The sequence below is a fragment of the Bos taurus genome, chromosome 16 (assembly GCF_002263795.3).
Source record: "Bos taurus isolate L1 Dominette 01449 registration number 42190680 breed Hereford chromosome 16, ARS-UCD2.0, whole genome shotgun sequence".
NCBI classification, from domain to species: domain Eukaryota; kingdom Metazoa; phylum Chordata; class Mammalia; order Artiodactyla; family Bovidae; genus Bos; species Bos taurus.
The window spans coordinates 35,233,290-35,247,425 of record NC_037343.1 but is presented as its reverse complement, the minus strand read 5'-3'; the positions used below and the strand labels follow the sequence as shown (position 1 = coordinate 35,247,425).

Below are 14,136 nucleotides of genomic sequence, written 5' to 3'. Positions count from 1 at the left end.
CCTAACAACAATGCTGATTATACTTATCCACAAGAGGTCACTATCGACTGATGTTGAACCCTAGTTCCTCATGAGAGGAAAACCAGTCTGAAGGCTTCCTGCTCTCACCAGGAAGTGAAGAAGCATCTTCATTTACATTCTTACTTTATTTTACCTGTCATGTTCTGTTTTATAAAAAACCCTCCAATTCAAAAATACACACAGAAATTTAAAATATACATTTAAAATGGAGCGGAAGAAGACAAAGAATTTAAGAGACAATATGAAGCCATGAATGAATTTACAAAAAGCATAATATTATCCATTTCCCCTAGGATTAATACACAAATTAGGTTCTAACGTTTCTAGCATTTGATACAAAAAAGGAAGTATTGTCAGTTTTATAATTCAAAATCTTGCTCAGGAGAATATTCAGAGTATGAAAAATGTTTTCCCTGGTATAGTCTGTTAAAGACAATCCATAAGGATGGTTTAGGTGAAATTCCTGACCAGTCTTAATAACAAGAACAATCCACAGAACAATTGGGAAACCACGCCATCTTATTAAGAGAAGTGTAAGATGCTCTGGGACACCAGATCAGGGAAGTTTCATGCATGGGTTAGTCATGGTTGAAAATGAAACTAAGAATACTTGGTATAGAAAAGGAAGAAGAAAAGCCACAAAACTTGTGCTTTAAAAATTCTGACTTACACATAAGAGAGTGTTCAGTCTTCACTTGGCTGGATTTTTCAAAATTTGGTTATTGCAACAAATTCCCTTTCCCCTAAAGTTGAGCTGATTGTCCTTCCGGCAACTAATGGGTTAAATGCTACCTTCTAAGTTCAAGGAAAAAGGGCCCTATTCAAATGCTGCTGCTGGCTCACCAATGCAGGGCTTAAGGCAAAGACGGAGGGAAGTCAGTGTATAGGAGACAGTTTTCTCTGTGAAGAGAGCTGCAACAGCTGTGAAAAACACTTCAGCAGTGATGGATTCTTCTGATATTCAAAGAAAAAATATAGCTATCATTGGTGGTGGCTTGGTAAGAATCTATTTGGATATATTATTCCTGGTAGTGGTATTATATTATCATTACTCTTTTTTGCTTTTTGATCAGAGATTAATTGCTTTTATTAATATTTTTTCTATCAGTTTTACTGCAGTATTATTGACATAGAGCACTCTGTAAGTTTCAAGTGTACGGCATAATGATTTCACTTACATACATTATAAGATGATTCCCACAAGAAGTTTAGTGAGTATTTCTCATTTCAGAGAGGTATAAAATAACAGAAAAAGAAAACATATTTTTTCCTTGTAATGGGAACTCTAAGGATTTACTCTCTTAACAACTTTCATATGCAACATACAGTGGCATTAATTACATGTTACATCTGTGGTGCTTATTTATATTATAACTGTTAGTTATATTATAACTTTTTGACCACCTTTGTTGTTGTATAAAGATATTATACCTCTAATCTTCCTCACCTATTTCACTTATTTTAGTATTATTAATCACTTGTAAGGATTGTTCACTTTCTTTTGAAACGTTTCTGATATTTAAATACACCTTTTTAAAATGTGGTATTAATTTAGTTTGCTCTTTCCTAAAAGAGCTATCTTATTTCCATTTTCCCTTGTTTTTTCTGTATAGCATTTTTCAAAATAGAAAATAAAGCAAATTGAATTTGATTAATCCCTGAATGGACTATGTTTTAAAACAAATATTAATGTAAATAGTCATTTTAATCAAAACATTTGCCCTGCTTTGGTTAATAACTCAGTTTATACTGTCTAGTAAGAATAAAAGTGTCAAGAAACATGAAGTTAATGCAGAATTATCACATTGAATGTTCACTAGTTGTTTGAGTAAGTGGGAGTAATACTTATTCAGTGATCCTGTCTGGCTTGTTCCAAGTTGGGGGAGTGAGGCACAGAGCAGGTGAGATGAATGGGCTGAGATGACCCCACATCTGGCAAGATGAGGGGAGAGGGTGTCTATTCTCTGCTTCCACGGTTATTATAGGAAAGCTGCTGCTGCTGCTACTAAGTCGCTTCAGTCGTATCCGACTCTGTGCGACCCCATAGACAGCAGCCCACCAGGCTCCCCCGTCCCTGGGATTCTCCAGGCAAGAGTACTGGAGTGGGGTGCCATTGCTCTGCTTAACATGGGGCTGCCTCAGTGAAACTGTATTTTCCCCTCCCTTAGCAGAACAACTATTTTGGAATCAAAATATCCCCATTAGTTAAAGTTTAATCATTTTGGCTTTGCCTTTGGTTTAATCATGTGCACGCTTTTAAATCATAGGTGTTTATTTATTTCATTTACTTTGCGAAAATTTGCTGAGGGCCTAATAATGTACCAGACACTGTTCTAGGTTGTATGTAAATGAGTACATTTTGTACCACATATAGAGTTATACAGTTTGTGCTAATTCTGACTTGGGTGTTGCCTTCCTTTTCGTGTTTTCCCTAAAGTATGATGACAGTTTTAACATTTCTGGTTTGCTATTGTTGTAGCCACACGTTCTGGGAAATAAACTCACTCAGAAGGATAAGCAAATAGTGGAGTGCAGTTTATTACACCAGCGGGCCCAAGGCAGAGTCTCCCCTTAGCCAAGGACCCCCGATCAGTTTTTGTGAAAACCTTATGTACCTTAAGTGTACATGCACGAACCCACCTCCCCAAATTCCCTGACAATAAAAGTTAACCCGTGATTCATATGCCTTAAGCCTAGGTAGTTAACAGTGGACAATTATCAATAGGCCTGTGGTCATACCTCAATAAGCATAGTAGACTGTATGATTCCATTTGGTTACACAGATAATTAGGGGCTCTTCCTTCCTGGGGCCTGGTTTTCCAGTTGGTTTGTCGTTTCCACAGATACTGGGCCTATAGCTCAGAGTCCACAGTCCAGCCCAAGATGGAGTCCTGCTTTCAAGATAGGGCCAGTTCTGATTCCTCCTTCACTATCACATGCTGTGTTGGCCAATGCATGTGACATACATCCTCATTTCTTCATACTTTATACCTGGCTTCAATCCAATCGTTCCTATCAAAATTTTTCATAAAATGTGAATTCATGGAGTCAACAAAATCTTATTGGGTTCCAGCTATGTGCCAACATTGTTTTAGGTACTAGGAATATAGTGATAAGCATTTAGGGAGGAGAAAGATAATGGAGAAGAAAAGTAAGTTCAGTGAGGCCTAAGTACTACAAAAAAAAAAATTCAAGCAGGGTAATGCTGTAGGGTCTTGAGGGTATCCACTTATAGAGTGTGGTCAGGGACAGCTTTTCTGAGGAGATATATGACCTGAAAAATGCAAAGGAAGCCATCATGTGAAGGGCTACAGAAAGACCATTTGGAGTAGATGAAGGACTGTAGAGAAACAATGAGGAGATAAAGAGCTGGGTACTTTTCTTAGAGCAGACAGAAAGGCACAAAGAATGAACCTGGAAAGGAGTGGCCACTGAGGCTGGGGAGAATCCTAGGATCTTAGAGTGCAAGGCAGACAGATTTTACCCTAGGTGCAATGGAAAGCCGTTGGAAGATTTTAAGTAGGAAAGCAAGCCGTGATTTTAAGATTCCTTAGGCTGTTATAAAGAGAACTGGGAAAATTTTAAGACCAGGTAGACCAGTTAAGAGGCTGTTGTGTTTGTCCAAGGCTTGGATTAGGGTGGCAGCAGTGATATCTCTTCTCTATGGACAAGGAAATGGCAACCCACTCCAGTGTTCTTGCCTGGAGAATCCCAGGGACGGGGGAGCCTGGTGGGCTGCTGTCTATGGGGTCGCACAGAGTCGGACACGACTGAAGTGACTTAGCACTTAGCAGCAGTGATATCTCTTACGATGGCGCTTAGATATCCAAGTGACAGTGAAAGTCACTCGGTCATGTCCAACTCTTTGTGACCCCATGGACTATACTTTCATGGAATTCTCTAGGCCAGAATACTGAAGTGGGTAGCCTTTCCCTTCTCCAGGAGATCTTCCCAATCCAGGGATTGAAACCAGATCACCTGTATTGCAGGTGGATTTTTTACCAGCTGAGCCATAAGAGAAGCCCAAGAATACTGGAGTGGGTAGCCTGTTCCTTTTCCAGGAGATCTTCCCAACCCAGGAATCAAACTAGCGCCTCCTGCATTGCGGGCAGATTCTTTGTCAACTGAGCTAGGGGATATAACAAATATGTGATTGGATATATGACTTTGGAAGGCATAAAAATGTGAGTATCATCCGCAGGTTTCTCCCTGAATAACACTTTAACTCTTCATCATAGAACCACTTCATTATCTGGGCACACATACATGTGCTAGAAAATGGAAGACATGAACTAATACACATATATTAAGAAGCAATTAAAATTCCTCTGCAAAGGAATTCAATTCACCTTATTGCTCAGGTCCGTACTTAGGAATCACGTCTGATTCTTTTTTTTCATTTTATGAAAATCCCTGTTTCTCTTTCATTCTACCAATAAGCCTTGGCAGCTCTATAACAAAAATATATTTCAATTCTGGTCATTGCTACCATCCTAGTTAGGGCCATCATTCTTTATCCATACTCTTGCAGCCTCCTCCTAAATGATCTCCCAGCTTCTACTCTTATCCATAGGCAGTCACACAGCAGCCAGAATCAACCTTTCAAATCATTAGTGTGATAATTACCATTCATTGCTTAAAACCTTCCATTACAAATAAAGTAAAATCTAAACTCCTTACCAAAAGCCCTACAGGAACTGAGTCTGTCTACCTGCCTGGCCTCATCCTTTCCATGTTTTTGTTTTTTATATTACCTATCAGCACCTGAAATCATATACTTTATTTGTTTTGGGTAAGTAGGTAAGCTGTTTATTAAGCATCTATTCCTACAAGGATATAGCCTCTCGTCACTGGAACCATACCTAATATTGCTTAATGTCATTATTTAGTATTTGACAGATAAATGAATGAAAGGAATGAAAAACTCTTCTTAATGATATGAAGGTAAAGGAAATTTCAAAATGGATGAAAGACTGAATACTGAGGAAATTAAAAAAAAATGCTGATTACAAAGAGTGATTCAAGAAGGTTAAATTCAATACATAAAGGACAAAATTATTTGCTTGCCCATCTACTTTCTTTTGTGTGTGTGTGTGTTTCACCCTTCCCCTTATCTTCCTCCCCATGGACTGATCCTAGTCCTTTAGATTAGGATCTCTGGTTATTAAAGGCTGATACACTAAAGGCTCTTTCTGGGCCCCAGGGGGAAAATTGCAACAGAGCTGAAAACCTTTACTCAGAAGTCCAAATAATATAATGAACTGATTTTTTCCCCCAATGATACCTTGCCTAGTGAAAGATCACTCAAGAATTTGTCTTTGCTCTAATGTAGTGATCATCTGATTCTGTGATTAACCAATTGATTTCTGTTCTTTGAAGACATGTTAAGTCAAAGAGGTCAGAAGTAACCAATAGATCAATGAAGGAGTCTTTGAGAAACTAAAGGTGAAAGAAATTGTAAACCATGATCATAAACTGGCTAAAGTTTATCTATTAAAGAGTGGGAAAAGACGTTAAACAGTTTTTCAAGAATGTTAATCTGAGTATTTACAAAAAATCACTATACTCAGTTATTCTCCTTCTTGTGTGAAACACTGCTCCCAATCCCTTCCCCTGCAATAAGGATTACCTCCTGGAAGCTGGGGGTGTAACTTCTCCTGCGAATGCACATAGGACTTTGCTTGCCTTTATCACAGACTGCATTCTGTTAAAGTTATAGACATAATAATTATAAAGAGATAATTGTTTAGTTGCTGAGTTATGTCTGACTGTTTTGTGACCCAATGGACTACAGTCAGCCAGGCTCCTCCATCCATGGGATTTCCCAGGGAAGAATACTGGAGTGGGATGGCATTTTTCTTCTACAGGGAATCTTCCCAACCTAGGGATCGAACCCCTGTCTCTTGCATGTCCTACACCAGCACGTGGATTCTTTACCACTGAGCCACCCAAATTTGTAGATATGCATAGTTTATTCCCCATAGAAGCTTCTAGAACTTCATGAGTCTAAATATTTTCTTATCTTTGGGTCCTGCCCCCTTTTCTTTTATAACGGTTATCCCAGTGCCTTGTACTGTCAAACACACAAATATCTTGTGTGCATGAGTTTGCTTTCAGAACAAAGTGCAGGATCATGCTCTTAGATGTTATGGGCAAGTAAAACAAAGACACTATTTTTCAGAATGGAGTCATAATGAATGCAATACTTTTAAGGACTAACATTAAAAAAAAAAGAAGATTTAAAAACCAATCTCTACTTTTCAGGCTGAAAAGAGTTTTGTTGTTGTTGTTTAGTCACTCAGTCGTGTCTTACTCTTTGAAACGCCATGGACTATATAGCCCACTAGGCTCCTCTGTCCTTCAGATTCTCCAGGCAGAAATACTGGAGTGGGTTGCCATTAGGAAGGAGTTTTACAGTTTTCTAATTCTAACTTAAGTCAACCCAGGGGTAAAAAACTGCCACATGAGTTTAGGTTAGAGTGAGACCTGTTTTCTTCACCAAATGACAATCCAAAGAAGTCAAAAGAAAGGCCATTGCACATGTGTCCTGAAGATGGGTAGGTATTCAGGTTCTTGGTATCTGGAAATGCTGCTGCTGAGGTGACTGTTTTCAATGCTTACAAATATGATGGAAATGATCAGAGTTTTCAGTGACAGTTACAGCTACTGATCTCTCATTTTTTGGCTGAAGTTTAGAGTTTCAGCTGTAAGGATTATTGAGAATAGCAGCCTTAGTTGTTGCCTGCTGTTGCAGTGTCCATTGTTCTAGCACACACTTTGAAGATGTATTTTAGGGCAATATTGATGCATTTCTTCTGTCTCCCTAGCTGACAAGCAACTCCTTTCCCCCTCTGTTTGACCCAGCGAAATTCTCCATTAAGAGCTTATTTAGAGGGTAAAGTTGTTCAAAACATCAGGTCAAGGAGACATGTTTTCCATGACTTATTATTGTTAATTGTGCCCTGTCCCCTAGTAGTCAAGTTGTTAGTGGCTTCTACTGGTGAAACTGGGGCTTCCCAGGTGGCTCAGTGGTAAAGAATCTGCTTGTCAATACAGGAGACACAGAAGATGCAGGTTCAATCCCTTGGTTGGGAAGATTCCCCTGGAGAAGGGAATGGCAACTCACTCCCGTATTCTTGCTAGGAAAATTCCATGGACAGAGAAGACTGGTGAGCTATAGTCCATGGGGTTGCAAAAGAGTTGGACATGACTTAGCGACTAAACAACAACTGATGAAACTGCCTTTGAAACTGCCTGACCTTGATGCTATGAGAGGTTATATCTCACGTCTAGAGATGTTCAATTCTGTCACAAATTTATAGGCTCAAACTGGACCTTATGCCAAAATGGCCCTAGACACTGTTTTCTTCCCTGTCTCTCTAGGGTCTTTCCACCTCACAGTCACTCTTCACTCAGTTCAGTTGGACAGAAGCAGCAAAAGACAGTGAGGAGAATGCACTGGAAAGGCTGCAATCTGCTGGAAGTGCAGGAACTCTTACCCTCTCTGGGTCTTTGTTTCTTCATCATGGGCTAAGACTAGGTCCCTAATTCTTTTAACTCTACAGTTTTGTTGCTTCCTTTTCATACTTCCTTCCTCGAAGGTCACTAGCTTTGTTCTCAATCTAGTCTTTATAAACATAGAAATCAAATGTCACCTAGAATTTTCACTTCCTCCAAAATAAATATTCTAGACATGTATAAACCATCAAATGTTTCATAATTTTTGGTTAAGGTCTGTCTATATATAGTTGCTTTTGAACTGTGATGTTGGAGAAGACTCTTGCAAGCCCCTTGGACTGCAAGGAGATCCAACCAGTCCATTCTGAAGGAGATCAGTCCTGGGTGTTCATTGGAAGGACTGATGCTGAGGCTGAAACTCCAGTACTTTGGCCACCTCATGCGAAAAGTTGACTCATTGGAAAAGACCCTGATGCTGGGAGGGATTGGGGGCAGGAGGAGAAGGGGACAACAGAGGATGAGATGGCCGGATGGCATCACCGACTCGATGTATGTGAGTTTGGGTAAACTCCGGGAGTTGGTGATGGACAGGAAGGCCTGGCGTGCTGCGATCATCAGGTTGCAAAGAGTTAGACATGGCTGAGCAACTGAACTGAACTGAACTGAACTGTACTGATAGTTCTCTATATAGTTGATGCTGGGAAAGATTGAAGGCCAGAGAAGGGGATGATGGTTGGAGATGAGATGGTTGGATGGCATCACCGACTCAATGGACATGAGTTTGAGTAAACTCCGGGAGTTGATGATGGACAGGGAGGCCTGGCATGCTGCAATCCATGGGGTTGAAAAGAGTCAGACACGACTGAGCAACTGAACTGAACTGAACTAATAGTTAGTTCAAGTGTATACTTTTTACTTTACGCAAATATTGACGAGACAAACCATGCAAATAGCTTAATAACTATTATTATTTTATTTCATTAATATTAAAATGTCTATTCACGTCACTCTTGCTTTCCACTCCTCAGGCACAAAAACTTACATATGATAAACCTGTATTACTGCCCTGATTTCTAGCACCTTGTACAAACAGAAGTGAAGTCAGTTTCTTTGTGACCATGGATGTCATCTTGAATTTGCTCAATAAGTAGAGACAAGTTTTCATCTCACTCTACTAGCTTTCCTCAATTTCTTTTGTAGTTTTGCTTATGTTACAATTCCTCTCACCAAATAAGTTTTCTTTGAGCTATCTCACTCACGTATCTGTATTTCTCTAACAGGCCTGACTAACATTTTGAGTATTTTTTGCTACCCTGATAGATAAGGTACCTCATAAACCCTGTTCTCACCTACATAAAACAAAAGTCCTTGCTCAGCGTTTAGTTCATTTGCTGCCTAATGAACAGTATCTGAAATGGAGCCAATAACTTTAGACAGATCAGTTTTGTTAACTGCCTACCAAGAAAGTGTTCTGCTTTCCTTTTATTGGCTCCAAAATACTGTTTGTCCATCTGTCCATACACATCTCTTCATTCAGCTATTCATCTATCTGTCACCTCAAAGAGAAAAGAACATTCCTCCACTGGTGATGATAATCTCAGTTAGCACTTTTTTCTTGAAGACAATTTGAAAAAAATATATGCTGATAGTCTTAAAAATATGGAGGAATTGAAGAAAGCAACATGCTCCCTCTCTCTCTGAAAGTCAGCTTCAGCAATGCCTTGCCTTTAGAAGGAAGATTGTCCTTTAATCTGAGGGAAGTTAAAAGCATTAGACTCTAATATAGACTCTCAAATACACCAAATCTGGAGTATGTACAAAACCTGTAACAAAACCTTCTAAAAATCTCGCTCACTCTCAACTTCTTCCATGTACTTTCCAGTTATTTCAAAAACAAAACCAAAGAAGATACAACTAACTCCTGCCACACTCCAAGCCATCAAAACCCTCTCCTCAACTTATCTCAGACTCTCTTCTACTCCATTCTCATCACCTTGTTTATAATTCAACAATATAAATTCCTCCTGATACTAAACAATATAAATTCCTCCATTCCTCCTGATACTAAGGCTCAAGAACCAATGGGGCAGACAGAAAGAGAGTATGGATCTCAGAAGTTTCTGGGAGTTTGGTCCCTGTCACTAAGACCTGTGCTTTGATGGACGATTTCATTATTGTGATTTTACCAAAAGAACTCAGTGGGCACCATGCAATTGTTTATAACCCTAAAAATTTAAAATAACTCCAATGTACAAATGTAAGGGTATTGCATACAACAAAATGTAAGGCAATTCTTAAGTATTATGATTTAAAATATCTTATGACTTGGAAATACATTCACAGTATACTATTCCTTTTTAAAAGATAACTATATAATAAAATATATGTTTTATATATCCTAATACCATTTTAAGAAGAAATATCATTTGCTTTAAATACATAGGAAATGTTAATACTGGTTCTCCCTGGTGGTAAGATTGTGGAAGATTACATTATCTTTCAAATACTTTCTAAATTTTTATTACAAACTGTTGAGTCTTTTACTAAGTATCAGGTCTGTACCGGAAATAGAAAGATGGACAAAATACAAGCCATACACATATCATTAATCCCTGGGCATTCACAGCCTAGTGGGAAAGTCAGTCAGGAATGTAAATAAATAATTCAGCTAATTACGAAAGATATTAAAACACATATATGCATCCACGGAATTAAAGAAGAAAAGACAAGTCTTTTGGAGTTGGAGAGATACTAAGAGAAATTGAACAGAGGATATGATTCTTGAATGAAAGCTAAAGGAGGAAAAAACAGCCCAGGCAAAGGGAACATTAGATTCAAATGCACATAGGTGTCAAAGTGTAAGGCATATTCAGGAAAAATACAGTGACTTCGGTCTACCTCTTAGAGATAGTATATGAGAACAGGAGGAAGAAAAATGAGCTTGAGAGGCTGGGATCAAATGTAAGAATCTTTTATGCCATATTGAAAACTTTGGACTTTTTCTTAAAGACTTATGAGGAGCCAATAAAGGATTTTAAGAAAGGAACTGCATCATTCAATTTCTGTTTTAGACAATAGCCAGCTCTTCTGGAAGTATGACTTAAATAGGTAGACACTGGGGGGAGGAAGAATTGCTAGAAAACTTGTAGTAGTCCAGGTGTTAGGCAATGGGAGCCCCATATAGGAACAGTGGAAGGTATGGGAAGGAGACCTATTTTCAGAGAGATTTGAAAGATGCAATAAATAGTACTTGTTACCTCTTTAAATATATATTTGTAGGTAGAGAGGGCATTAACTGTTCTCTGAGTTATCCTAGTTGGGTAAAATAGCAGGTAGAGTCGTCATTCACTAAGAGAAAGAACACAGAGGAGGAGAAGGGTCTGAAGGTTGAGGAGGGGAATAAGTTGAATGTGAGTTATGTTGAGATGAAGATTCCTAGGAATCTTCCTAGGAAGACATCCAGGAAGAGAGGTTCAGTAGTCAGAGATGGTGTTCTGGAGGAGTATCTAGGCTAGAGAAAAAGTCATGAACAAACTTTCTTAAGAGCCCCAACTTCAAAGTGTGGGGGGCATTCATCTTATCATCAACAAAAGAAGGAAAATCAGGGCTGTTGCTTGACTTTAGAGACCAAATTCAAATGATACAGGTAAGAGAGTTCAGAGTAAGATCTAAATAATAAAACATTTGACATAACATTCACTATTCTAGAGTCCTTGGATGGCTAAATGGTAAGAATCTGCCTGCAATGCAGGATACCCAGGTTCAATCCCTGGTCTGGGAAGATCCCCTGGAGAAGGGAATGGCAACCCGCTCCAGTATTCTTGCTTGGAAAGTTCTATGAACAGAGGAGTCTGGTAGACTACAAAGAGCCGAACATGACTGAGATACTAACAAACACTTTCACTTTCTCAATTCTAGCAGATGTAATAGTTACAAAGTATGAAGACATTCTTATTTGCTTATTTCAGAGGAAGTGCAATTAACAATCTGGTTCTTCTCATTACGTTGCTACTTTCAAAGATCAAATTCTTCAAAGACCAAGATATAGTTCCATGAGTTCCATTAGTACTAAAGCCTAACAGGCTTTAGTAAAGCCTGTTAGGTGATAGACTCAGAAACAAACAATCTCTATGACTCTTGCTGCTGCTGCTGCTAAGTAAGTCGTTTCAGTCATGTCTGACTTTGTGCAACCCCATAGACGGCGGCCCACCAGGCTTCCCCATCCCTGGGATTCTCCAGGCAAGAACACTGGAGTGGGTTGCCACTTCCTTCTCCAATGCATGAAAGTGAAAAGTGAAAGTGAAGTCGCTCAGTCGTGTCTGACCCTCAGCGACCCCATGGACTGCAGCCTTCCAGGCTCCTCCATCCATGGGATTTTCCAGGCAAGAGTACTGGAGTGGGGTTAGGGAAAGTTTTATGTGCTTCAGTAGGTCAAAAATAGTTGACACATGTTTAACATTACATTAGTTCCATGAGTTGGAGTGTAGGAAATGACAACCCACTCCAGTATTCTTGCCTGGAGAAACCCATGGACAGAGGAGCCTGCTGGGCTACAGTCCATGGGGTCGCAAAGAGTTGGACAGTACTGAAGTGATGGAGCATCAGTTCCATGAGTAGGAGATTATTAATAGGCTTTTCGAAAGCTTGTTTGGTGACAGACTCAGAAACAAGCAATCTCTGTGACTCTTAGGGAGAGTTTTATATGCTTCATGAGGTCAAAATTAGTTGACTGATGTTTAACAATACATTACCAGATTAATTTCAAACATGCTATATAAAAAGGCATAGAAAGTATGACATTTTAAAAATCATGATGCCTCTTCCTGTTAAGGTCAGCATTTATATTGGATTGGCCCAAAAGTTTGTTTGGGTTTTCCTGATGTTAGAGAAAACCTGAATGAATTTGGGGCCAATCCAATAAATTTAAAGTTTTCTGGCACCCAACTCTAGTACTCTTGCCTGGAAAATCCCATGGATGGAGGAGCCTGGTGGGCTGCAGTCCATGGGGTCCCTAAGAGTCAGACACCACTGAGTGACTTCACTTTCACTTTTCACTTTAATGCATTGGAGAAGGAAGTGGCAACCCACTCCAGTGTTCTTGCCTGGAGAATCCCAGGGACTAGGGAGCCTGGTGGGCTGCTGTCTATGGGGTCGCACAGAGTCAGACACGACTGAAGCGACTTAGCAGCAGCAGCAGCAGCATGATCATTGGATACTTGAACAATCCTTGCTGCTGAGGTCACGTGGGAATCAGAGGAAAGGTAGTAGATCCTACTGCAAAAAGCCACACTGGCTGAATGCCTGAGAAGCATAACTCCACATTTATATAAAAGAAATGTTCAAATTATCTTTTAAATTAGTAAGTTAGGCATCAATATAATGGTCCACAGTGGGGTCCAAGCACATGACCCTTAAAGAAGGAAGTTAGAGTAAGTGGAGAAATGGAAGAGCAGAGTGGAGTAAATCCATGATTATGTAACCAAGGAATCGCCTCAGTCTGCTGAAGCACAAACAGGCTAAGCCAGTTGTTAATAAAACATTTACTTTTCAGATTATTTTTTATTAAAACTTCTTACTACTGTGAACTATTGATGCTGCAAAACAAATATGGAGGTTTTTCGTAATAGTCTATGTCCAGGCTTAACTCTGTCTGGGTTTCCCTCATAGCTCAGTTGGTAAAGAATCTGCCTGCAATGCTTCAAGAGACCCTGGTTCAATTCCTGGGTTGGGAAGATTTGCTGGAGAAAGGATAGACTACCCTCTCCCTCTCCAGTATTAGTATTCTTGGGTTTTCCTTGTGGCTCAACTGGTAAAGAATCCACCCAAAATGCGGGAGATCTGGGTTTGATCCCTGGGTTGGAAAGATCTCCTGGAGAAGGGAAAGGCTACCCACACCAGTATTCTGGCCTGGAAAATTCCATGGACTATATAGTCCATGGGGTCGCAAAGAACTGGACAAGACTGAGTGACTTCTCACTTTCAGGCTTTACTCTAAGAACTGGCATGAAAACTACAATAGCTCCTAGGAGTCTAACCCCATATAGTTTCTTCCCTCCTCTCACCAGCTTCCCTCCTTATTGATGCACAGGAAGCAGCTGGGCCTTACCCAAGAGTATGTGGTGGGCTGAGCATGATATACACATATTTTCCTTTCCATTTATCTCTTTGGGTCTTCCTAGCATTTTTGCCTGTGTAACAACTAAAGAGTCCCTGGTGGCTCAGACGGTAAAGCATCTCTCCGTAATACAGGAGACTCAGATTCAATCCCTGGGGCAGGAAGATCCCCTGGAGGAGGTCATGGCAACCCACTCCAGTATTTTTGCCTGGAGAGTCCCATGGACAGAGGAGCATGGTGGGCTACAGTCCAATTCCTGATTAAGAGCATTTTACATAGAAGTGAGAAGGAGAAATAAAGTTAGAGTGAATCTATAAAGTACTTTATAAGCCATGTTACTAATCTTTCTAGCTGAATTTATATAATATCTACAAATAATTTTTCCTTTTAGTTTTATTCAAATCTTCAGTTCACTTCAGTTCAGTTCAGTGGCTCAGTCGTGTCCGACTCTTTGCAACCCCATGAATCGCAGCACGTCAGGCCTCCCTGTCCATCACCAACTCCTGGAGTTTACCCAAACTCATGTCCATCGAGCTGGTGAT

General features: G+C 39.7%; 1 protein-coding gene across 1 annotated transcript in view; it reads left to right on the top strand.

The window, feature by feature from the left end:
• Positions 1 to 844: 844 nt before the first annotated feature.
• The window catches only part of KMO (kynurenine 3-monooxygenase), a 68,322-nt gene continuing 55,030 nt past the window's right edge, over positions 845 to 14,136 (top strand). The window contains exon 1 of the mRNA NM_001243298.1: positions 845 to 1,019. Coding sequence (NP_001230227.1) covers positions 966 to 1,019 — 54 coding nt within the window. The 5' untranslated portion in view covers positions 845 to 965. The remainder of the gene's footprint in view (positions 1,020 to 14,136) is intronic.